Here is a 25,864-nt window from a genome sequence, read left to right as displayed (position 1 = left end):
CTCATCTGTAAAATGGGAATATTGGTAACACCCATTCCTCATGGGTCCCTGTGGGTTGAACAATTCAGTGAAGGCAAAGCAGAGGTCCTGGCGCAGCGAGTGCCCAGTGGCATTAGGCATTTCGATGTCCATTATTTTACTGAGCCATTGATGGCACAGATGGCGACATCCGGAGGGTGAGGCTGATCGTGTTCCGGCTGCTGTGCGCCAGAACGGGTAGCGGTGCTGAACGCGGGCTCATTATCCTCATTCTCACTGCGACCCTTGAAAATTGCCTCCTCTTTACTAATGCTAAGTCTAGGGCTAAGGGGCGGGAGGGACACGGAGTGCTGTGGTCCCCGTCCCCTTGAGGCTGGTTCAGCTCCCTGTTTGATGAGCGGAGCTGGGCAGAGCGGAGAGCTGTCCCCCCGCCGCTCCCCCAGAGGGGCTGATGTGCCGGCGGCTCCGCCTCCCGCGGCCGCGCGCCTCTGATTGCTGCGTCATCACAGCCTGTTGCGGGTGATAAACGGATATTTGTACTGAGCTTTTTTTTTTTTTTTTTTTTGCCACTTGGCACTGTGTTGGTATTTTAAATTAGCTTTTGATAAGGCATTTATAGTTTTTAATTAAAGCGGGTAGAGGGAGGGAAAAAAAGTCCCTCTCGCCATCAGACGGAGCGTGCGTGTGAATGTCAACGCGGGCTCAGATCTTCAGAGATTTCGACCAGGGCTGCTAAAGGGACTTCCCCGCTCCGGCTCCCACGGGAGCCCGGGAGCCCCGCCCCGCCCGCTCTGGTCCCCAGTTTGGCTGCCTCTGGCCCTTCCTCTCTTGGTTCCTGATTCATCAGTTTGGGTGCCCAGGTTGGGAGGAGGTGAGCAGGTGGACCAGTTTGCGGGGGCTGCCATGACCAAGCACCACGAACCCAGTGGTTTAAACAGTGTCAGTCATTAATCGTCTCACCTTCGGGAGGCTACACGTCCAAGGTCAGGGTGTCAGCAGGCCTGTGCTCCCTGGGGCGCTGGGGAGGGATCTGTTCCCAGCCACTCTCCCAACTTTGGGCAGTTCCTTGGCTTGTGGGACCATGACTCCTGTCCTCACATGCTGTTCTCTTTGGGTGATCCTGGGTCAAACATCCTTTTGGAATAAGAATCCCAGGCATGTTGGATTAGAGGCCCACCCTCCTCCAGGGTGACCTCATCTTAACCAGTTATATCTGCAACAGTCCTATTGCCAAACCAGGTCACATTCTGAGGTACTAGGGGTTCAGACTTAAACATATGAATTTTGGGGGACACCATTCAACCCTTAGGGGGTGGGGGTGTCTAACCACTGGCTTTCAGCCTGAGGTTGGCGCCTGGTAGTTTGTCAGAACTGGAAGAGCCACTGGGGACCATTGGACCTCACACCCTCATTTTCTGGGTGGGAAGGGACTCCCCAGGGTCCCATGGGTGAGCTGAGACCTGAACCCAAGGGTCCTCCCTCCAGGGCTAGAGTCCTCTCCAGGTTTAAGCAGGCCTCTCTGAGCAGAGCTGGGTACCATCTGGCCTGGAAGAGGCGGTTGAGATGTTCCAGCAGGCTCCTCGCCTTGTAAACATTTGTCCACCAAATATTTACTGAGCACCTACTATGTACCATGGATACAGTGGCCAGTAACAGATGTGAGGCTGCCCTCACAGTTTACAGAGGGAGACACATTAAGTTTATAGATAAGTCAAATGAACAGGCAGCATGCTTATAATTATACATCATGCTGAGGGTGCTAAGGGGAAGAGCAGGGTGTTGGGTGAGAGCCTGAACCCCTGAGCATGGGGTGGGCTGGTCAGCAAAGGCCTTTCTAGGGAGCGGGATCCTGAAGCTGAGACCTGAAGAAGAAGTGGCCAGGCAAATGAAGAGTTGTGGGAACAGTGTTCTTGCAGAGGGAACAGCATATGCAAAGGCCTGGAGGCAGGTGGTTGGTCTGGTGGGGGAGGTCATCTTGCTGGATAGTAGCCAGCAGGGTAGACAGTGCCAGGCAAGGTCTGGGAGCAGATGGGCTTAATCATGTGGGCCTTGGGTTTGTCTCAGTTGATGGGAGGTAGGGGGAAGTGTTGGAAATGGCTAAGCATTGTGCCCCTCTGGCTGGTGGACAAGAGCAGAGGCTAGAGGCAGGGAGGCTGTCTGGGAGGAACATGTACATGTCCATCTAGAGCCACTGGAAGGCAGGGAGCAGGGTGGAGGGATGGATCCCTCAGCAGGCTTGGGGTGGGGAGGGGCTGTCCCTGCTCAGAGCTCACACTGATTGTGTTTAAAATCTTAGAATTGTGGCCTGTGGGGACTGAGAAGAACCTTAGAGGTCAGAGTTCTGTCCCCTTGGGATGCAGATAGGAAAACAGCCCTAGCAAAGGGAAGGCTCTTGTACAGGGTCCCACCCTGGGCCCTCGAATCAGGGACTCCTGTCCTGTGTACTTTTTCATATAACAATATTGGTATTATTAAATTTTATCAGTTAGTCACTGTCCTGGAGTCGGGACTCTTAGAGGGTTACTGGAGGCGCCCAGCAAGTGCAGGAGTGGTTGATGCGCACGAGACCTTCAAAGGTATCAGACCCTAGGCCCTACCCCAGGCAGCTGTGCTATTCCAGGAAGTACAGAGTAGTACACGGGCTCTGGTGGCCATCACTGCTAGGCCTGTCGGGCAGAGCTGGCATTTCCCAGTTTTTGGGATGTGGTTTCAGCATCCCTGACTGCTTCCCCTCTGGCAGCTCCCACCTTAGCCGTAAGTGGCAGGAGCTCCCGCTTCTGGCCACAAGCACTACTCACTACTGGCCACTGGGGGGCGCTCAAAGCCTTGCATTTTTGTGGCTCTGGTTTCCTGGTGGGAGTCAGGGTCCCCTGTGGAGGCCTGGCCTCCTTGTGGTCACTCTCCCCTCCTGGATGCCAGTACTGACCCCAGGGATTTTGGAACCTCTTGGAACCTGAGAGGGTGGCAGGGATTGGGGAAGGAGGCTAGGACCTGGGTCAGTGGAGTTCCAACCCTCCTTGACCCACTCCGCTTGGGTGGCTTTGTGCAAGTTCTCGGCTGCCTGGGTCTCTGCTGTCCCATTTGTCAAGTGGAATCAACACCCTTCCACGGGCTGTCGTGTTGTGGCAAATAACAGCAAGCAGCCGGAGCTAACGAGCAGCAGGTCCTGTCTAGCTGCATGGTTTGGACCAGTTTCTTAAACTCTGTGTCTCAGTTTTCTCAGTTGTAAAACAAGGATAAGAATAGAACCTTCCACACAGGCTGGTGGGAGTTTAGGAAATAATTCATGGAAAGAATGCCTGGCGTGCCTGTGCATAACAGAATGCGGCAACAGTTGTCAGCGCTCCTGCCTGGGGGCCGACCTTGTGCTAAATGTTCTACACAGTTCATGTGATCTCTGCAGCATCCGGCGAGGTGTAGGCATGGTTATGACGCCCACTTTACAGATGAGGAAACAGGTTCAGAGAGGCGACATCACCCATCCGAATCCATGCAGAAGTCGAGAGGCTGCAGCCAGGATTCTGGCTCAGCCTGCTTCCCACATGCTTATGTTCATGGGCTAGAACTAACTGGATGGGTGTCGATTGGTGGGGAGGTTCCTGTTCCCCAACTCTGAGCTGAGCTGGGAGTCTGCCAATTTTAAGTAGGACTCAAGGCGAGAGGAGAGCCTGTTTTACAGGAGGGGACAGTGGGGTGGTGGAGGGGAATCTGGCCCCTCCTCTGTGGGCTCCTCCCCATACACGCCTCCAGCTCTGCGGACAGCTGTTCTCCATCTTGCTACCCAGCGGCTGGCTCAGAGGGAGGAGGGCCTGTGCTGGGGTAGTTTTGCATCCCTTCCGGAGACCCCATGGAGCAGGGATGAGGGTGGCTGGGCCCTGGTGAGCTGGTAGCAGGCTCCGTCCTGCCTCCCAGACCTACTCTGCCCGTCTCTCTGGGGTGCCCCCCACTTTCTGCTCAACTCTCCTTCCCTGCCTGGCACCCTGGCAAGACAGAACAGCCACTGGGGTTCTGTGTGGCATCTGGTGTGACTTCAGAGAAAAACCAGCCCCACTGAACATGGCTTGCATGCCAGGAAAAGTTCTCGACGTGTCCTTGGGTGAGCTGAGCATCCCTGAGGCGGGCAGGGGAGAGCCTCATTCAATGCCAGGCCAGGTCCCTTCGTCTGTCCGCCTTCAGGGATAACGGACTGGAGACTGACGGCCTCTCAGTACTTCCTCCTTCCACACCTAGGGGTGGTGGCGTCTCTGGAGAGGGAAGATCATCAGAGATCTTGGTAGAGGTGACAGAGTGCCTGGGAGTAGGTGAGAAGATCTGTGGGAAGGCAAGACTCAATCTCAACAAGTTACAGTGTCAGAAGCGTCCTCAGAGACACTCTTGTTGGCACCGCCTTCCCCATTTTACAGATGGGGAGACTGAGGCCTTGAGAAGGGGAGAGATGCATTTAAGGTCCTAGGTGAGCTGCTGGCAGAATCAGGGTCAGGACACTCTCTGCTATGTCTCTCTGCCTTTTTGGCAGGGCTGTGTGGATGTTCCCTCTTCTGGGAAGCCTCCCTGGGTTTCCTGTGTGCAGAGTTGGTTCCTTTCATCTCAGCAGCTCTCAAGAGCCCCTGGGTGTGCCTGGCCATTTGTGCTTGGCACCCTGTCTGGTAACTTCTGATTCATCCGCTGTTTTCTCCAGCCAGCGGGGGTTTCCTGGAGGGCAGGGTCAGTGTCTGATTCGTTTCTGTCACCCCAGCACCCAGCACACAGCCTGGCATGGAGTAGGTGCTTACTAAGTGCGTGTGGAGTGAACAGGAGAGAGGGAAAGGCAGGGAGGGAGGGAGAACTGGGGAGTACAGCCCCTAAAGGGGGTGTAATGTAAACTGAGCTGGATGGGAAGAGCCGCCCTCCCACTGTGGGGAGGAGGAAGGGCAGAGAGAGGGGCCAGCAGGTGCTGTGGGCCGTGGGTCCCTACTGTTGAGGACTCCTGAGGCCCTGACCTGTTGGCCACTCCCCATCTCTGCTCCTGACCTGCTTTCTTCCTCTCCCTCCAGGAGGTGTCCCCTGGGACCTGGAGAGCCCGCCCGTGTGCCTGACTGTGGGGCCTGGGCCTGTCCGTACCCTGCTGAGTCTGGAGGACGCCGTGTGGGCCAGCTGTGGGCCCCGGGTCACCGTTCTGGATGCTACCAGCTTGCAGACTCAGGTACCGGCCCTGCTTCGTGGCTCGTGGCCCCAGGCCTTGGGGGTCATCTCTGGGTACAGCCTTGCTGACCCTTCTTAACCTCTACCTGGCACTGCTCCCGGCTCCCAGCGGCGTCTCAGGGATCATCAGACTTTGCTGGGAAGCAGAGGGGGCCAGGATCCCTGTTGGGCCCTGCCCTCTGCCCGGACGGGTACCCCTGGGCTGCCGTAAGGGGAAGGGTCCCAACTGGACTGCACCATGAGCCCGATCCTCAGTTGTATCTGCTGCTGCCCTTGGAGGTGAAGCTGGGGTCCCTGTGCTCGTACTGGTACCCAGGACCCAGCTGTCCTGAGAGGACAGCTACAGTGTGGACGCAGCCATCTCGGACACTGGGCTCTTTAAACACGTGGATGTGGAGGCTGCTGAGTCCTGCCCTGTCCATCACTGGCGCCGCCCAATTCTTGGCCCCTGGGATGAGAGCCTGGTTTGGGGGCTCTTTTCTGGCATAGCCAGGGCCGTGATGGTCACTGACTAACAGCCTTGCCACAGCCCAGGGTCCATCCCAGCATGTCTCCTTGAGCGGTATTTTGGCGATGTTTGCCGTCATTTGATTGCTTGGATTATCAACTTGAAATGAGCTGCCCCCAGGCCCGGAGGGGAGCTGCGGGGACGGGCTCATGGGCAGAACAGACTGACTCCCAGTGAGCCTCCACGCCAGGGCCATCTTGCCTGCATGGCCATCTCTCGTATGGCCATAGATCAGCCACTTGACAGCCAGGCGAGAACACAAAGTTGGGGCCTGAGATCGTAAGGTCACGGGCAGTTAGGGCTGGATCCCGGATAATACAGTCCTAGTTTGGCAGAAGGGGACCCTCAGGGCCAGGGAGCTGTGGGTGAGCCTGGGTTCCTGGAACTGAGCCTCTGGTCCTGGGCTTACTTCCCCATTTTTGATGAAGCACCAGGCGCAGCCTTCGGAGCTGTGCACGCATGGATCCGCCTTCCGGTTCTGCCTCTTACCTTCTGGGGCCTGGAGGGGCATCTGTGAGCACTGGTTTTCTCATCTGTGAAAGGGGCATAAGCATCCATTCCTGGGGTCCTTTTGCCCACTGAGTGAGGTAAGGCTTCCAGTCATGGTCCTGGTAGCCCGGAGATGTTTGACTAGCGACTCTTCTGGGTGCTGGAGTGGGGAGGTGGGAGTGCTTCACCCGCACCTTAGCCAGCAGTGAGGGGTGGCGCCGTGGGGGCGCCGGGTGACTCCTGGGCTGCCCCGCTTCAGGGGAGGCTCGAACACCCCCTCCCCCCATGCACTGCCCATGACACTGAGGACTTCTGAGCTCACTGGTGCTGCCGGGCCCAGCCAGGTGGGGTGGGCTGGGGAGGGGCCAGGAAGGCGCCAGCAGGAAGCACCCTGCTGCGCCCCGCCTCCAGCTTCTGGATTTCTTGCTCCTCTTTCTCCTGAGTGGAGCCGGGGTGGGGAGGGGGATCCCCGAGCAGCAACAGCCACAGAGTCCCCTCTTAGTCCCTGGATGTCTTTGAGGGGCTTCCTTGCTCCCCCCAACCTTGCCACGTCCCTCCAAAGGCCTCTCACCTCCTTGACCTTCCGAGAGGATGGTGAGCAGGGGGAGCTGGCTCCCCAGGGCCTTAGGGGTCCCCGACTGGCCTGGGTCTCAAGACATCTGTCAGGAAGAAGAGTGAGGCCCCCCTGCAGCCCCTTCCCAAGCGCCCCTGACTGTCCCCACGCCAGGCCCAGTGCCTTCCCTGCTTTCTCCTGCTGGCGTCCTGCACAGGCTCTTACTCAGCCCAGGAGGAGAGCCGTGTTGAAGGGGTGCTCAGCCAGCAGCTGAGCCTTGGGGCTCCACTTAGGGCAGTGGTGGGAGGGAGGGGGCCCCAGCCATGCCCATGGGGTACTCAGTCTGATGGGGGAGACACAGCCTGCCCTCTGTTCTCTATGTGGGGAGAGTGAGCCCAGAAATGTGAGGAAGCCAAGAGCAGAGTGAGGATGAGATGGGAAGAGGCAGGCTTTCAGAGCTCCGTCTTGGCCAAAGGACACTGTTGGCACTGCCATCAGGGGAAATGAAACATGAGAGGAGGAAGGCAGCCGAGGTAAGTGGGAGGCAGGATGTGAACTAAGAGGTGTTTTCAAGGAAGAGTCTTCTAAGAAAGAGTCTAGAGGCTGCAGGACCCTGAAATCACAGACCCGTGGGAGCAGAGAAGTGACTGATCATTGGGGAGGAGCTGTGGGCAGCAGGGCCTGAGGAGCTGGTGAAAGCTCAGCTCCCAGGGGGCCCCTCCTAGACCCACAAGACTTTCAGGATGGGGAGGGATGGGGAGGCATCATCAAAGGCAGAGGCCTGTTCCTGTCCTGGCCATGCCCACCTCGGGTCTGCTAGGCACCCGGCTCCCTTGCCAGCAGCCTGCTTCAGATGGGACCACAGCTCTGTCTCCACCAAGCTATGCACCCTTGGACAAGGCACCGAGCCTTCCTGGGCCTCAGTCACTTCATCTGTAAAATGGGATGACCGTGGGCAGACTGGGTGGGAAAGTTTATGTGAAAGGGCTGTTTCACCCGGTGCCTGGCACATAGTAGTGTTGGATGAGCCTTGGTTATTGTTGTAATTATTTGCCTAACCTAAATCCTTTTTGCCGTATATGTGATTTGTTTGAAAAATCAAGCTGCTCCCTTAGAGTCGGTGCTGTTGGGTGTGGGGCGTGTGTCCGCATTGTGGGTCTGCCATCCCCTCACTTCACTGGCTGGAGGGCTTCCTTCTGCCGACCACCATCCTATGAGCCTGAGATGGATGGACAAAGGAAATAACGAAGTCCAGGCAGGACCCTGCCTAGCCCTTACCCGATTTCGCCCCTCGCCAGCTTGCAGTGCAGTCCTGCCCGGGCCCGACCATCCCTTGGGCTGAGTGGCCACGAGACTCCAGCGCGAGGCTGCAGTGATTTAAGATTAGTTCTCAACCAGCTGCTCTTAAGAAGGGAATCAATATGGCCTCTCCCCTGCTTTGCGCACATGGAGGGCGTCCGGAGGGCGCTCGGCGGGGGGAGCCAGGATGGAGGAAGGAGTGACGGAGGAGGCTCAGCAGTGGGACCGGAGGGAGCCTGCGCCCTGTCTGCAGCCCAGCGGGGAACTTGAAAAGTTTGTGCGTGGGTGGTGCGGGCAGCTCGCCTTCAGTACACACAATCCTTCGCACAGTAACGAGGCTATCGCCATGCATATTTAATCAAGCCTCTCTCCGTTGCTGCTCGGAAAAGAGGAAGCCAGCCCACCTCCACACAGGGCTCTGGAAACGACTCTGGCTGGCTGCTGCTAATGACCAGCGACCCGGCAGGCTGCACACTTCGCTGGGCGCCCACCGCACAGCCAGTGGGCTGGGCTGCTGTCCGGCTGCTGTGGTCCTGAAGGGGCACCGAGCGCTCAGTCCCTGCAGCAGCGTGCCTCAGCTCAGAGGAGGTGCATCGCTTACTAGCAGCGATGTGGCGGGCTCTCCCCCAGGGCTGAGAAACCCCCCATGGGGACTGGAGCTCTCAGAGCTGCCCCGTGCTCACACCAGGGGGCCCGGGGGGATCCTGTCAGCTGAGGGTGTGGTTGTGTGGCTCTGGCCCAAATGTGAAGACATTCCTGGATGGGGTTCATCCAGCGATTGTGTTAACTCTAAGGAGCTTTCCCTGGTTGTTCCCACCCCCAGGAAGTAATGATAACCAACATATATTGAGTGCTTAGTGTGGACCAGGCATCGGGTTAAGTGCTTTACAGGTATTGGCTCATTTAATCCTCAAACCACCCTGTGAGATGAGTACTATTATTATTCCCACTTTACAGATGAGGCCATAGGGTCCCAGAGAGGTTAAGTGACTTGCCCAAAATCACACTGCCAGGAGGCAGAGCTGGGATCTGAGCTCAGGCATCCGACTCCTGAGTCTACTCTGAACCCCCGTGTCGGCTGTCTGGGTAGCCAGAGCCTCAGTCTCTGCTGACTGCACTGTCTCCCTGCAGTGCCAGTCCTGTCGTATGCGACTCTTAGGCAGTCTTATTGTTTAAGTGCCTCCTTTTCCCACCAACACGTCTTCCAGGCCAAGGATTACACCCTGTTCATCTTCACTTCCCTGTGTCTCTCTGGCTCACGTAGCTCACGTAGCAGGTGCTCTGAGTAAACAGTCACAGTGAACGGACGGTGTCCTGATTTGCAGGCCTTTTGCACAGGGGGCTGGAGGAGTGGACGTGAGTGAGATCTGGTCTCAGCAGTTCAGGAGCTCAGAGTCCAGTATGGGGAGCAGGCCCAGGACAGTCAGTAGGAAGGGCCCCAGTGGGAAGAGACCTGTGGGGACAGGCCCAGTCCCGATGGGAACCCAGGGGAGGCACGAGGCGTGCCAGACCTGGTGGGAGAGGGGAAGGGAGCAGGGGAGGTTCTTGCTTGGGACCCCTGAGCGGGGCGGGGAGATGTCGAGGGGGCAGAGGAGGCGGGGAGGATGCTCTGGGCCCAGGTCGAGTCACCCCTGTGCTGTGTGGAGTGGGCGTGGGCAGCTCCCCAGGAGGGGCCTCCGAGCTGCGTCTCCATTAGGTCCGCTTGGCCTCTGCCAGCCGCCCCTGACCTTGCTGAACCCGTCCCCACGGAGCCGGCTCCGCAGCCTGTCTCTGGGCTTGATGCTCGCCCACCGACTGCTTGTTCAGCTCCTTGATCCCAGTGGAGGCAGTGGCAAGACCTGTTAAATAATAATGTAGCTCACCAGGGCCTGTGTCAACACCACATCCTCCGTGTTTATTATCTACATCGCCACCTTCAAAGTCTAATCCAGTCGTCTGGAGTTCATTTTAACTGATCGCTGGAGGGGAAGCTGGCTGTGGGATGACTGTTGCATCTTGATTAAAAAAAAAAAATAAAAAAGCAGGAGGCCTGTGGGGTGCACTCTGCCAAGTTGGTGCAGTTGGGGGACTGGGGCAAGGCTGCTCCCCGACACAGCATGGGCTGGGGTCCCTGTTGTTACCCTGGCTGGCGGGGGGGGGCCGTAGGGACAGGGAGGGGTGCTGGACAGGGCTGGGCTGTGAGTGTGCTTTATGCGGTTGGATCCTGGCGCTGCTGCAGAGATCCTCTGGGCCCATTGTGCAGAATGGGAAGTCGACTGGAAGGCAGGCCTCTGACTTGTAGTCTGTGACCTCTGCTCCCCAGCCGCGCTGGCCTCTCTGTTGGCCTCTGAACGTGACAGGCTCCTTCTCACCACCAGGCCTTTGCCTCTGCTGTCCCCCGGCCTGGAACAGGAGCACCACGCCCACAGAGCATCCCTCTGGCGGCTCCTCATCACTCAGGTCTTGGCTCGGCTGCCCCCTCCCCAGTGGGGCCTGCCCTCACGGCTCCATCAGAGCCACCTCTGCCCCCAGTCAGGGTCCTGACGCGTCAGTGGCTTTGTTATCATCAGACTGTTGATGTCTGAAACGACCTCCTAGGTTGTCACTGTGCCTCTGCACCCACCCGGCTACAAACAGAAGAAAATGGGGTGGGGTCTGTCTTGTTCGCCAGCACACCCCACCCCGTGCTGGTGGGAGCTTGCAAGGAAGCCTCCTTCTGTAAGGCGGGTCAGGAGGGGACCTGGCTGCCACCTTACACAATCTTTCTGGGCTCAGGATTGAAAATCTGGGCAGGAGGAGGCTCAGGGCACTGGGGCCAGTTGGAGAAGTGTCCTGGGAGGAATTGTGCCTTCAAGGCAGGAGGCCAGGAAGGCCACACCAGATAAGGTGGGAAGGAATCTGGGGAAAGGGCTGGTCAGAGGGTCTTGTGGCTGAGAGGGGTGGGTCCTGCTCGACAGTGGCCACCACCGCAGGGCAGAGTGATTGGGCAGGTGGGACTGATGCGGGTAGGACAGCAAGAGTCCACAAGAGTCCAGGTCCCACCTCTGACCCGCCCCTGTGCCAGCCTTGATGTGTTTCCAAGGCAACCTTCTCTGCTCCCAGAACCTCCTTGTTGCAGTTACAGAAGCACGGGTCTGGGGCTCCTCCAAGCCCTGCCTGGAAGGTGCTGGAACACAGGGCAAGTCGTGTCCGGGTTCGGACCCTGGGCCTGGCCCCCACCCCTCAGGGCTATTCCAGCTCCGCATCCTGGAGAAGCCCGCCTGGGCCTCCCCCTGCTCTTTCCCTTGCACTGGGCCACGCCCTGTGACCTGCTGCTGTGGCACCGGCCTCGGGCCGTTCGCCTCCATCGCACTTGGCACAGCTGTGTGTCGATGATCAGATTGACCCGTTGAGGGCTGTGCGGGGCAGGACTGTGCCTGGTAGAGTCCCCTTGCTGACACATTCCTGGTGCTGAGAGCAGGCTGACGCGTGGTGAGTGCTCAGTGAAGGCTTGTGCAAACAGGGCATTTCCATTAGGGAAGAGGGCTATGTCTGTGGTGGGTCTAAGTGTGCAAGGGACATGTGGCAGGGGCGTGCAGAGCAGTTGATTGGGGGCTTGATTTTAGCCAGCTCCGGAGCTGGGCACTGAGCTCATGAAGGTGCTTCCCCAGATGCGTGCTGTCAGGAATCCCTCCTGTAGGGGTTCCAGCGCCGCCTGCCCCGGCTGCTTCCTGGTACCTGGGCACTGGCGTCTGATACCGGCATTCATGCTTTTTGTCACTGAGCATGCCAGGAAAGAAACTTCTCTGGCTTCCTGGACACCAACAGCCCCCAGATTTCCCCTTGCCCATCCCCACAGACACCCGCCTTCCCCACCCTTAATTTTCACATTTAGTGCCCAAACTTAGTTTGCATGTATTAGCTGTTGTAAATCTATCATAACAGTGTGACGCGGCATGAATAATGCATCACTGGGCTGTATTAGTTTTCTGTCTCCTGTCTTATTTATGACACGAAACGGGTGGGAATTTGCAAAAGTGAAATCTAGGCGCAGGGCTTCCTGGGTAATGGTATGCAAATTGGCGTGAGGGCAGAAAGATTCATGAAGTCCTGGGGTGTCCAGGAAGCCTCCACGGCCCGGAGTCCTCGTGTTCAGGCCACCCAAGCTTGCGGGTCCAGGGTCATTTTACTCTATGGAGTCATCTCAGTTCAGCAGTTTTGTCTGATTTTGTTTTTCAATGTATGTGGCATTGTTATTGTTGTCATTTTTTTTTTTTTTTTCTTTTTTAAATTAAAAGTTGGCAGGTGAAACTTGAGAAATCAGTTTCTTTAAAGATTATAGAGACTTCCCAGGAGGCTCCAACGGTAACAAATTCCAAAGGAGGGTGAGTGTTTTCTAGCAGCAGAAAGAATGGAGGTTAGATGTTCAGAAGGACTTCCTTTCAGGAAGCTTCTGAAGAATGCAATGTGGGGGCACCGAGAGGTCAGGAGTGGCTCAGGGCCACGGTTACCTCCCTGCTCTGGGGTCTGGGGGTTGTGAGAATGTATCCCAGGGGACATCTTGTGGGACTCAGGATGAGTAAGGAGCTGGACTCCAGGCCCACTCTCTGCTCACTCAGAAGAGCTCAGGCTTTTCCTGTCTCCAGCGTTTGGTCTTTTCCCCATCCTGGAAGATTGAGGTTGATGAAAGGGTTTCATGGTTTTAAAAAAAAAGTTTGAAACTGTTGGCTTAGGGAGCAGGTTCCGTGAAGCCATGGCGGAGGAGAGGGAGACCGATGGGAGGGGACCATAGAGAGACAGTAGACCCGGGGCTGACAGTGGCAGCTGGCACCTCTTGAACCCCTGGCCCCCAGCCTCTCCAGCTACCAGAGTCTGTCCTCCCCACATGTAGCTCGTCCATGTCCCCTCCCTGCCCCCCATGGCTACTCTCCCTTCTGAGCCCTGCTGCAGGGTTGAGGGAGGACAGGCACCATAGGAATAGCTGTTCAATCCCCGGGAATTTGGCAGAGACACAGAGAGCCACGGACGGACCCACGGAGTGCCAGGCCCTGGGCTGGGCCTTAACACAGTGGAGGCCGGGATCCCGCTGGGGGAGGTTTAGGCCAGAGCCTGGCGCCTGAGGTGCATGCAGGTGGTTATGTGATGGCCATCGTGAGCCAGGTGGCCGGGCTTGGGGAGGGTCTGCCCGTTGGGAACCTTCTGAGGGCATTTCCGGTGGCCCCTGCTGCCTGGTCTGAGCGGGCTCTGATGGTGGTCAGACGAGCCCCGGCTTTGTCTTGATCACAGCAGAGCCTGACCTCTGATGTGGCTGCCACAGCTCCCGAGTGGTCTTGAGTGTGGTCCTACGCCTGGTCTGACATGTGGCCCATGTGCCTCTCACTTGCGTCCTGAGCGGGAGGGCAGCGCAGCCACCTTGGAACCTGCTCACCGCCGCCGCTGAGCCCAAGGGGAATCTGGAGTCTCGGCTGTCATGGGGTGGGAGGGCCCCTCTGGTTAAGCCGGTCCCTTGGGTGCTGAGCAGATGCCCTGGGAAGGGGTGGGTGCTGCGGAGAGCTGGGGGAGGGGCCTGGACTCAGCTCCCTCAGGCAGGGCTGCAGGTTCAATGCAGTCTGCCCCTCGGAGCTGGGAAGCAAAGCAGAGCCACTCCGCTGGGTGCCTGGAAACCTTTTCTGAGGTCTGGCCGCTGAAGGATCTTTCTAGAACAAAGCTCCCCTCACACCTGACCCAGCATCAGAACCACCCAGGCTGCCTCTCCTCTGTGCTTCCAGCCCCCTGGCTCAGGGGCAGGCACTGGCTGCGGCTCCAGTTTGTGTGCTGGGCCCTGGGCTCCAACGGTGGCCCCCACCCTCATGGACCTGCCCCTGTTGTGGGTGTGGTGAGGGGGTCATGGGGTTGACAGAGACCCCCCATCCCCACGTCCCCAGTGAGTTAACGCTTACTGGGACTCACCTAGAGGCTGGTGCATATAACTGTGCCACACCTCATCACTCCCCTTTTAAAGTTGAGGAAACTGAGGCAAGAACTGGTGGAGCTGGGCCCTGGGCCCTGATAGTCTGGTCCTGAGCCCATGGCCTCGACACCTCTCGCAAGCAGGAAACAGGTGACCAGATAACCTCTGGCCACAGTGATGTCACGTAGGAGGTGAGCCTGGCACCCGAGTGCGACCCCGCTACTTCCAGGATAGGTCACTCCCTTCGAGTCTCCTTTTCCTCATCTGACCAGAGGCTCTGTGGTCCTGCCTCCTGGTGAGGGTTGCAGGGAGTCCGTGGGTTGAGCTGAGCTGCGGTGAGCGCGGCCCAGGTGCGCGCAGGTGCCAGGACTACACGTGCCGGGCTTTACCGCTTGGTCTTCACTGGGGTCCCTGCGGAGGCTGGGCAGCGGCAGACATCAGGCAGGCCCTGGCTCAGCCTGGCACCTGCTGGTACGGGCAGGGCCGGAGCAGACTCACAGCCAAGGTGCTTTGTGGCCTCAGGTGGCCGGTGGCTCCCTCCTCAGGTGTCCATGCTGTGTGCGCTGGCTTGCATAACTGAAAAAAACAAAGGGAAGTTAAATAGGACTAATGAGGAGAGTCTCAGTAGCCCACGCTTTGCGCTGCTTTTTATATTCACTTCTTCCCGAGCAGCCAGATGCACAGGTGGATTTCAGTTTAGTTTTGTTTTTAAAGGCAAAATGTCAGCGTGGTCGCTGCAGGAGCACCCTCCCCGCAGAGCCGCTTTCTGTGGCCCTTGCTCTGGGTGTGGTTGGGGCGGCAGCGGGGTCTTTGCCTACCTCCTTATGTGCCTAGTGATAAGTAGGCTGTAGTGTGGGAACTTTTAACTTTGGGGGGCCAAGAGTGGTTTGCAGACTCTTTTGAGGTGATGGCAAAACCTGTTAACCATCTTTCTAGAAAAATGCACCAAACACCAAATTTTGCACAGTCAATTCCAAAATGGGTTGTTGAAGACAAGTTTGGGATTGGCTGTCAGTCTGGGAGCTGACAGAGATGTCCATCCCTCTGTCTCTTCTGGGTTCCCGAGGTGTCCCTGAACCAGGAAAGCCCAATACCCAATGAAGTCTCTTGTTAGACATGAATGGCCTCGCCCCCACTTTACAGATGAGTAAACTGAGACCCAGAGATGCTCACTGACTTGCTGGTAAGAGGTGGAGCCTCCCTTGGCCTTGATCAGGTCAGATTCTGAAGGCAGAGTGATGAGCATCGGACGGAGCCCACATAGAGGTGCCTGTCCATGGCTGGGAGGTCAGGTGTAGGCTTTGGAGTCCTGGTAGGGTGACCACCTGTCCTGGTTTGCTCAGACAAGGAGTTGGACTTCCAGTGCTACAACTGGGACCTCTCTGGGCAAACCGGGGTGAATGGGTCACCCTAGGTTTGAATGTGGGCTTTCCCCCCATTTTCCAGGCACCCTGACTCTGTGAACTGCACCCAGCCTCTCAGTTTGTTTCCTCAGCTGTGAAATGTTGCTAAGAATAAGCTAGATCAGGGAAGAGAGTTGTGTGCTAATTGCCTTTGAAAGACCGCCTCTGCCTGCCCACGGCAGCTGCTTGGGGTATGACCTCTGGGTCTCCATCCTCAGCTGGTCCCCTGGCTGGCTCCTGGGCTCTCACTGCCCCTTCTGGGCTCTTTCCCTCTTCTTTCATGAAGGCCTCTGGGACGATGAAATATTGCGCCCTGCGTGGGCAAGGCCTGGTACACAGTAGGCGCCCCGCAGGCAGTCAGTCTCTCTGCCAGCCTCCTGCCCTTTCCTCAGCAGCTCCCAGCCCCGAAAGCTGCAGCATCCCTTCCTGGTTCCTTGGTGTCATCTCGGCTCAAATGACTTTGAGTGCTGAGCCGCTTACCCTGGGAATTTATGGAAACCAGGCACAGAAACGTCACCTGGAGGCACATAAATATTGTAGGGCTGGAGGTTGGGCTGTGTCAGCGCTATTTGGGGCAGCATCACTCACCTGAAGCCCTCCAAGCAGACGTCTGCAGCGGGGCAGCTGTGAGGCTGTGGGAGAGGGCGAAGCGGACACGGCTCCTGGGTGCCTGCGGGGCGCCTGGTTTTCTCCCCACTCCCCTGACCAGCTCCTGACCGCAGCCAGCGTGCCCGGCGCCCTCACGGGGTGCTGCCCACTGAACCTCCCAGAGCCTGTAAGGTGCGTTCTCCATCTATCCATCCACATCGACAGATGGGAGAGGAGACCCAGTCACCCCACCAGATACGAGCTGCGAGGCAGGCCCAGGCCCTCCCTCCAGCTGCTAGCTTTTTAAATTTAATTTTATTTTTTTAGTAACTTTATCTCTCCCTCTCAACTTTTAAAAAATAGTTTTAATTAATTAATTTATTAGGGGAGGTAATTAGGTTATTTATTTATTTATTTATTTTAATGGAGATTCTGGGTTTGAACCCAAGACCTTGTGAATGCTAAGCATGTGCTCTACCACTGAGCTGTACCTTCCCCTCCTCTTTTTCAATTTAAAATATTTCAAGCTACAGGTTAGTTGAAAGAATAGTACAGTGAACACACATATATTCTTTACCTAATAAACCAACTGTTAACATTTTACTGTAACTCCCTCCCCACCCCCCGCCAAATTAGACATACACACCTTTTGGGGCTAAATCATCTAAAAGCCAGTTGCAGACATCATTACGCTTCACACCTAAATACTTCAGCCTGGCTGTCTTCCGTGACTTCAGTTGCATTGTCACACCCAGGAATCAGTATACTGTCCACGTGAACGTTTTCCCGGTTGTCCCCAAAGTATCTTTCATAGCTGCTCCCCCTCGCCACCTCCGGTGTTCATCTGGGATCACATGTTGCGTTTAGTTCTCACATTTCTTTTGTCTCCTTTTAACCTAGAATAACTCCTCCCCCTCTTTTTTTTTTTTTTTTTTGTCTCCATGATACTGACTTTTTTGAGAAGTTCATGGCAGTGTCTTGTCAAAGGTCCCACGATCTGGAATTTCCCCATTGTATCCTCCTGATGGGGTTCGAGTGTTTGGCCAGATTCTGTGTAGGGAAGCCGTGCTTTCCTGTCGCATCACTGGGGAGGCAGGACATGCAGGCTGGCCCCATCCTGGGTCACTTGGTCAAGGTGGGGTCTGCCAGGCCCCCCATGGTAAAAGTACCAGTTTCCCTTTGTAATTACTGCGGGTGTTTCTGGGAGAAATGGGTGAATATCCTGTCCCTCAGCAAATTTTCACTACAAACTTTATTTAAAGAGGAGTTTGCTTCCTCCCACTGAATCCCCCTGCTTTACTGCTGCTCCAAATTCATAGATTATTTTTAAAATCCAGTGTGCTGTAGTCTAGGACCACCATTATTATTTTTGATGCTCAAATTGCCTCAGATTTGGCCAATAGGAGCCCCTTTGTGCTGGCTCCTGGATCCTTTGGACACTTCCCCATCTTTCTTTGAGCACTTCCTTGCTTTGCTGCCTCGGGACAGGTTCTAGGCTCATCTGGGACTTCCCCTGCCCTAATCAGCCATTTCTCCAGGGTGCCCCAGCTGGCTCATTTCGTGGGGAATGGTGTTTAGAAATCAAGATGTGGTGTGCTCATTACTGCTCGGGTGTCACTGCTTTCAGACACTTCCAGTGGACAGAACCAGGAAAAAAAAAATCTCAGGTTCATACTGATACCTCTAATTCAAATCCAAGGTCATAGAACTCTACCCTAACCTTCTCTCACTCTGCCCTTGACGGTTCCTAATAACAGCAGTATACTTCCGTCACACACTGTTGTAGAATCACAGTGCCGGTGCTGCCACCGCCACCACCAACACCACCACCACCAAGCGTACGAAGTAAAGTTCAGGATTTCTTTGTGGATCCTTTTGTCCTTAAACAAGGACCAAGGGTGTGTAGTCAAGAGTGATGAGTTCCCGACCTACTTGAATGGGTTCTTTTCTATGTGGGTGTGACCATGTTCCAATAAAACTTGATTTACACTGAACAGGCAGGCTGATGTAGCCGGAGGGCCATTGTTTGCAGACCTCTTTTCCAGAATATTATCCTAACAGAGCAGTTCACGGTGCAGGGTAAGCAGCGAGTGAGTAGCTGTGCCTGGACCGTGTAGGGGCCGAGTAGGCAGGAAGCACGGGGTCTTCTGGAGCCCAGAGGAGGGGCGTGACTGGGCGGGTTGTGCAGATGGGCAGGGGGCCTTCTTCAGGGACAAGGGGATAGAGGCCTCTTAGATGATACAGTGGTCCCTCACTCCTGGGCCCCCAAGACCTGGCCAGGGATTAGAGAAGGGGTCCAGGGGGGAGAAATGGGGAGCCATGGCCTGGAATTGGGGTTCCAGTTGGGCACTGGCCCTGGTTGGGAGGAAGGGAAAGTTTGATGAGCAGACTGCCTTTCTGTGCAGTGAATTCTGAGTTTCTCTCTGGGCAAGTGAACACCCCATGTTTGGAAAACAAAATGAGATGCACGCTTGTCCGCAGTGAGCCCAGTGACAGCCAGGGCTGGGCCTCCCTGCCGCCTGCTCCCACCCAGGGGTGCCGTGCCCAGCTCCCTCAGCCCCCTCGGGGACCCACAATGCCAGCATGCCACCTGCTCCTGCCAGGCATGCCTGGAGGGCCCAGCCAGGGTGCCTAGGACCTGGCTTCCACCAGTAGGCTCCTGGCGTGGGGAGGGGTCCTGGGGAGCCTGGAGATGATGAGGAGTGAGAGGCGGGGCCTGGAGCTGCCCTTGCTCATACTGGTCCCTGCCCTCTCCCCACCCGCCTCACCACTGGGCCTGGCGGGTTTGCACAGGCCTTGGGCAAAGCCCCTTGGGCCTGGAGACAGCCTTGTTATGCCTCTGGAGAAATGAGCCTGGATTTCCGCTGCTGACTTCTCTTTTAATTAGATTTTGACAGCAGCACACAGGGCTGACTGGCTGCAAATTCAGGTGCAGCTTTCCATGGGCCCGGCCTCTCGGTTTCAGCATGGTTTGGCTTTTTTGGTCAGGAAATGCTCCTGACCTTCCCTCTGAAGCCAGGCAGGAGTCTTGCCTGCCTTGCTGCATGCATGTGAGCATGCACACGCCTTCCTGCTGGTGTGTGTGGCATGTGTATGTGTTTGTGCATTTGTGTGCAAGTATGTGCACGCTGTTTTTTTTTTTGAAAAGTCTGCAGGCAGAGCATGTTGGTGCCCCTTCCATCCCACTACCCCAGCCGTTCATCAGTCTGCTTGTTGACGGTGGGCCCTGCAGGATTCGGATCCCACCTTAGTGTCTCATCTGTGATTGAGGCTGGTGGGTCCTCAGCTGGGCTTTCCCATCCATGCCCCTCAGGGGTGTCCTGTTTGAAACACGTGCTCTGCCTGGCTCTGGGCCTTCAGGGATGCTGTCTCCTGTGTAGGCTGGTTCAGGAAACTGACTGCCTGCCTCCCCTCGCCCCTTAAGTGTGTCCTCGAATGAGAACTCCTCTCGAGAAAAGAGAACTGCAATCCAGTGCTTGCAAATGCTAAGCTGGGTCTGTGGAAGACCGGATAAGTGGAAATTCTGACCCTCGCCCTGCGCTACATGGATCAAGCCTGGCTTTGTGGAGGCTGTGAGGGGGCCGGGCCTCCCCCCAAATCCCAGGGGCTCCCTGGCTGAGTCTCCAGCTCCTCAGGCTTTCATGGGGGAAGGGGAGGGGTACTGAGGAAAGAGGAACCCACAGTGCCAGCAGGACACGCCCACAGGAGGCCCTAGTTGGAGTCCCTAGTCTGAGGGAGGAAATAGCTCTCAGCCCTCTGAGTGTGCCCAGCCTGATACGAGACCCTCTTTGAGCTCCTCTTCTGGGATCCTTGACTCTACTGTTCCCCTCAGCCCGTCAGGCCACCCCACCTGGGCCGCAGAGCTCAGCCCTCAGGGATGGGCTTAGAAAAAGCGATTTCCTCAGCCATCTCACCATCTGGCCCTCCTGGGCCCCGCATCCTGTTGGGAAATGAACACTGAGTTCATTGGCTTGGCTTCCCATAGAGACCCCCTGCCTCCAGCTGCTTTATTTCAGTGGGATACATCTGGTAATTTGAGCCAGGATGAAGTGGGAGGCCGAGGCCGAAGCCAGGGCTGGAGAGACTGCAGGAAAAGAAACCGGGTCCCTTTATTGCCACTGCTTACTTGCTAAGCCCATGCAGGGCCCAGAATTCTCCACTCAGCCCCCTCCTGCACTTGAATACAATATAAACTCTTCACCATGGACTTCAAGGCTCTCTGGTGTGATCTGGGCCCTGGCCACCTCTCCCACCTCTGTTGTGCCACCCCGTTCCCCATCACTGACCGCCTTTCTGTTTCTCAAACACAGCAAGTTCATTCCTGCCCCAGGACCTTTGCACTTGGTGTGCTCGTTGCCTGGAATGCTCCCCTACCCCGCTACCCCATATCCCAAGGTCCATTCCTTCACATTTTTAATGTCTCTGACAAATGCTACCTCCTAGAGAGGCTTTCCCTGGCCACCCAATCTTAATGGCTCCCAGTATTTTTTCTATGCAGTGGTCCTCGTTATTGGGACTCAAATTTATTTGTTTTAACTGTGTGGGCCACTTTGTTATCTTGTTCATCACTATATTCCCAGGACCTAGACCCATGCCAGGCACATAGTAGGGACTCAAGAACATCTGTTGAACGAATCAGGCCATATTAGGAGCTGGGTTTGTGCTAAGCTCTCCCTCACCCAGATCCTTGTAGTCTTCAGGACAGCCTCTACCTACAAAGAGGGAAACTGAGGCCCAGACCCGTGAAGTAATTGAGGAAATGAGATTTAACAGCAGGTCTGGATTCCGCATACGTGTTCTCTCGAACGTCTCCTGCAGTCTTGGGCTTGTACCCAAGGTCTATTACTCTTTGTTCAAAAAAAGAAAACTGGAAAGGAGGACAGCCACCAGGCACCATGCGAGAATGATCCTCAGTGGAGGCCTGCCTCTCCTGCCCCTCCCCTTCCTCCAGTTTGGGATGTGGCCTTTTATTTTTGTTTCTTTTTGCATTTACAGTGATAACATGCACGTTTTTCTATGTTCATCACACAGTCTCTGTAAACATGATTTTGAACAGGTGTAGGGCAGCCCACAAGGTGGACACACCAGAGGTATCTGATTGTCCCCAGGTGGGGCATCTGTCTAGTTTGACGTGCTGGAGTTGCCTCTGTTTGAGTAACAACTCAAAGTTGTAGCTGGAATTCAAGCATCCATCCTTCCGCTCTTTGGCTCGATTTGTCTGTGTGCTGGGCCCTGTGCTGAGCATGGGGGATGCTGAAGGGCTGGAGGCTGTGTCTGTCCTCGGAGCTCATAGTCCAGTGTGGGAGGCAGCTGAGCAGGGCCAGAGCTGAGCAGGGCCAGAGTGGAGTAGACTTCGCCAGGCTTCAGTGTGGCAAACAGAAGGGAGTGGCTGGTGCACGGGCAGCTGGGGCAGGCTTCCTGGAAGCCAAGTCTTCAGCTGTGGAAAAGCTGCTCCCAGGAGGGCATTGGGTGATGCGTGTTGCAGGCAGGCCATCGCAGGGGCAAGGGTATGGCCGCATAGTGTGTCAGGAGCATCCTTCAGGCCCGGCTTCAGTTGGCCTGAGTGTAGGGAGCCTGCCTGGAAAGGCGGGAGTTGGGGCAGAGCCGGGGCCTGGAATGCTGAGATAAGGAACCTAGACTGTCTCATGAGGTAGATGGGAAACCTGTTGTTTATCTCCTCACTTTGTAAGAGTGTTTTTTTTTTTCAAGATCAAAATTATATATATACCCATAAAAAAAAATCAAATAGCATGCAGTGGTTTATCCAGAAAGGCTGGTTCCTCTCCCCTTCTCCAGTCCTGCTTCCTGGAAGAAAATACTTTCACCTGTTCTGATTTTAAGCCACCGGGCACCTCCCTTGTGACTCTGATTATCTGCTCTGCTGTTTCTGGACTCATCAGTTTTTGGACACTGTGAGCTGCCTCCCTGCTGTGAAGATGCGGTCCCGCCCACCTCCCCTCTCCCACGCTACCCTTGTGCCTTTGAACATTTAGATAATATGCAAACGCTGCCTCTTCGTCTTCCATAGGCTTTCAGCTCTGTCTCTCCCTTGCATCACGGTGTCGTGCCAGAGCCTGGTCCTCTCAACTCCCGAGCGTGCCCTTGTCTGTCTTGGCTCTTCATTCAGCACTGTCATATAGGTAGCTTGAGCTGGGTTTAGAAGTTTTTACACCACGGGAATTGGCAGACACAACACACCGGGATTCCCCCAGCGGTTGTTAAATGTTCACGCACACGCACTGCCGGGCGTCTGAGGTGTCTGCCAGCCGTTCCTCGGGTTCAGGAAGCAGCCAGGGTAGCTTGGCCCCCATGGGCTCGGCCGGCCCGGCCCAGCACTGACAGCCCCCTCTCTGTGCCGCAGCAAAGCTTCGAGGCGCACCAGGACGAGGCCGTGAGCGTGATGCACATGGTGAAGGCGGGTAGCGGCGTCTGGATGGCCTTCTCCTCTGGCTCCTCCATCCGCCTCTTCCACACGGAGACGCTGGAGCACCTGCAGGAGATCAACATCGCCACCAGGACCACCTTCCTGCTGCCCGGTGAGGCTGCTGCGGGGGCACCATGCCCTGCTGTCCCGGGCTGTGGGGGAGGGAGGGAGCCGACACTCGTGGAGCATCTAGCACGGCCCGGCCGGCCCATCTCACAAACCCCATCTCGGGGCAGCCCTTGGTCAGCCTTGAACACTGGGCCTCTGCGAGGGGAAGCAGCGGGCTGGGGACTGGAACCCGGGCCTGTCCTTCCCAAGCCCTTCTGGCTGTCGCCGCGTGTGCTCTCTCTCCGCAGCACAGCCGGCTGGGGTTCGTGGGAAGTCGGGCTCCGAGCTCAGTGGACTCCCTCAAGCCTGGAGGCTGCTAAAAAGCCATGCTGGGCAGAAACCCAGGCCTGTCTACACCTGTCACTCCTCAGGTTGACCCAAAACCCCATTCTGCTGCAAATCATCTTCAGAATAAGGCAAAGGGAAAGAGAGAAGGCCAACCAAGGGCGTCTTTCCTTAGAAGTTTTTTAAACAAAGGCAGTGTCCCTCTTGGTTTGCCAGTTAGGCTTTGGGGACAAAGGGTGGTCAAAGGCCTTGGACGTCACTGCCGCGGGGCCATGTTTCCGCCTGCAGAGACGTCTGGAGGCGCAGTGGAGAGGATTAAGATCTGAGCTCACCTAGCACCCTGCCCCCACCTGGTATCTGCCTGAGGCTTGGGTGGAATTGGCTCCCGGCATCTCCCTTACCATCTGCTGCCTGAGATGCTGCCCACATCCCTGCAGGCTGGGCTGGGCTGTAGAGAGCCAGGGCAGACATGTTCTGGGAGCACGGCCGGCTTTAGAGCAGCCCTCAGGGCCAGCAGACATCGACTTGCCTCCCCGCTTGGCCCAGCTGCCACCAGACAGACTCACGCAGGGCTGGTCTGGGAGGATGCAGACTCTGTCCTGTCCAAGCCCAGCAGACAGGGCTGGGGGCAGCAGCTGGGGGAGCCAAAGGGCCCCAGGGCCAAGGAAACAGAGCAGGTGTGACTCACTGGGCCTGGAGCCGATTGTCACAGGACTCCACAGGTGGGCCGGGGCAGAGGCTGGAGGCAGCCATGTGCTGAGCCAGGGGTCTGATCTCCCTGTCTTGTGAGGCTGGGCCATGGCCAAGGGCAGGAACGTTAGCCAGCACTTCAGAGGCCATGGGGCCCTTACCCCAGAGACCTGGTCCCTAACTCTACGTGGGGCACCCAGAGATCTGGGCTCTGGCTTCTTCCCGACTGGTCACAACCAGCCAGTCCTTGAGTCTGGACTGGTGGCCACAGTGGGGGATGGTTATGAACAGAATCAGCAGTAGCAGCGATGGTGTCTAGTAGCTGCCACCCTGCCACGCGCTGTACAGCAAGCTGGGCCCCAAGGGCTTTACGTACAGGATCTCACTGTCCCCATTTTACAGATGCAGACACTGAGGTTTGTCCGGCAGAGTGGCTTGCCCGTGGTCACACAGTGGGCAAGACGCAGGGCAGGGAGTCACATCAGGTCAGACTCAGTTGGGAGTCCCACTGCATGTAATAGGGGAAAAGAGTATTTCAGAGGTGGCTGGAGTCCTGGCTCAGCCCCTCGGGGGTCTCTGGCAGGTGTCTTTGCCTCCTGGAGCCTCTGGTCTCTCTGTGGGACAGGAGGTGGTTCCTGGCTCGATGTAAATGCCACCAGGCACGGGAAGATGCCTTGGCTAGGCCTGGGGCGTGTGTGAGGGGCCTTCTTAACATGCTCCCTGCGGCGTGGGGAGGGGCTGGGGGGGGCCTGTGTTGTGGATCCTCCCTCCCTCCCTCTCTCCTTTATTTTTCACTTCAGTTTCATTGTCTCTCATAGTATTTAGCCATTATATGAGGTAAATCTATTTTAACTACAGTAAAAATTTCTCTGTATCACAGAAATATTTCCACATTTATGCTGATAGCTAAATTATTTCAAGTTATTGAAACACTGGAAAAAATGGAAAATCTTATGGGCCTTTTTCATCTTCTCAATCCGTCTGTGGGGATAGAGGTGAGTAGAGAAAGAATCAAGTTTATCAGGCGGTCGGAGGCAGGGTTTGCTGACAGAGCCAGCCAACGGCAGGTGGAGAACCAGCAGCTCCCACTGGCTCACTGTGGGTTTAAGACGCGTTCTCACGTCCACTGGCTGACTTGTTCTCTGCAGTTACCCTTTAAAGAGGAAAGGACATTCTTAATTATCACGAGGATTTTTTCAGAGCAGGTAAACTCAGGAGGTTCAGGGTCTGGCTTAAGGTCACTCTGCTAAGGAGGCCAGAGCCAGGACCCAAATCACAGCTCTCTCACAGACTTTCCAGGCAGCGTCCTCCTTCCCCCCGCCTCCGTTCCCCCATCTCTACAACGAGGGCCCGAGATCTGAGTCGGAGCTGGTAGGGCAGACCAGAGCCTGGAGTCGAACAGGCCCTGCTGCCACCCTGGCTCTGCTGCCTTCCAGCTCTGTGACCCATCTTCCACCGCCACCTCTCAGGGCAGGTGTGGGCCTTACCTGAGGAAAGCCCCCCGTGGTCCCCGGCTTGAGTAAGTCTCAGTGCGTGATGGTGTCGTCCACCATCGTCATCTTCATGGCCACCCCTGCCCCTCACTGCACTGGCGCCCCGTCAGCCACGTGTCTCCCTTGGGGCTCCTTGCTAACCCCCCAACCCCAGGTCAGTGGCCCTCCCACCACATCAGCGCCATCGGAGCAGACAGAAGCTGACCTCTCTGGGGCTGGATCCTTGACACGTCGGAGCAGAGGCTGGGGTTCCTGGGTGAGAGCTTCCTGCAGGTCCCCAGGAGTTACAGCCTTGGGCCTCCTTCCCCCAGGCCTGACCTTTCCCAACATGCAACACTGGGGAATCCGGGGACCTGCAGGACCGGGACGCCCTGGACCCAAGAGCCAGCCCCAGGTGGAGGGAGGCTTCAAGTCCACCCCCCCCCCCCGGTGCCCTGGCGGAAGAGCAGCAGAGCAGGATTCTTAAATTCTTTATTAGAGATCTTTTAAAAAGGATTTTAGGTGTTTTTTCTTCCTCCACACCAGCAAATGAAATAATTGTGTAATTAGTAATAAATTTGTTCCTCCTCTAAGTGTAGACTTTTTTTCTTAAGGGCGTGTTAAAAATTCATCACGCTTCCTTCCCCCGACCCCTTTCCTCCCCTCGCGTCCCCGACTGGTATTAATGCATTTTGGAACCTAAACTCCCTTCTCCTCTTTAACTAGACAGGTCATTAATAAAATGTTCTCCGAGAGCCGGAGCTTTTTAAAGTTGTATATCTCCAGATAGATGGCTTGGGTGAGTTGAACACTGCTGCATTAAAGTCTCTGTGATAAAATATTTATACACCATTAGACTTTTTTTTTTTTTTCTTTCGGACTGTTTGTGAAGTGCCTCGCTCTTTTCCTCGAGGCAGAGTGGGAGGAGGAAGGACCCTGGAATGAGGTCTGCAGATGAAGCCATTTCTCAATTCCGG

The 25,864-nt window shown here is 56.2% G+C and overlaps 1 protein-coding gene across 7 annotated transcripts in view; it reads left to right on the top strand.

The window, feature by feature from the left end:
• The window catches only part of ARHGEF10L (Rho guanine nucleotide exchange factor 10 like), a 150,799-nt gene that overhangs the window by 118,835 nt on the left and 6,100 nt on the right, over positions 1-25,864 (top strand). For all 7 annotated transcript variants that reach the window (XM_064493999.1, XM_031464188.2, XM_064494000.1 and 4 more), the window contains 2 exons: positions 5,013-5,161; positions 22,270-22,444. In XM_064493999.1, the coding sequence (XP_064350069.1) occupies positions 5,013-5,161; positions 22,270-22,444 (324 nt within the window). The remainder of the gene's footprint in view (positions 1-5,012; positions 5,162-22,269; positions 22,445-25,864) is intronic.

The sequence above is a fragment of the Camelus dromedarius genome, chromosome 14, assembly GCF_036321535.1.
Source record: "Camelus dromedarius isolate mCamDro1 chromosome 14, mCamDro1.pat, whole genome shotgun sequence".
NCBI lineage: Eukaryota > Metazoa > Chordata > Mammalia > Artiodactyla > Camelidae > Camelus > Camelus dromedarius.
This window is presented reverse-complemented; position numbering and strand designations above follow the sequence as displayed.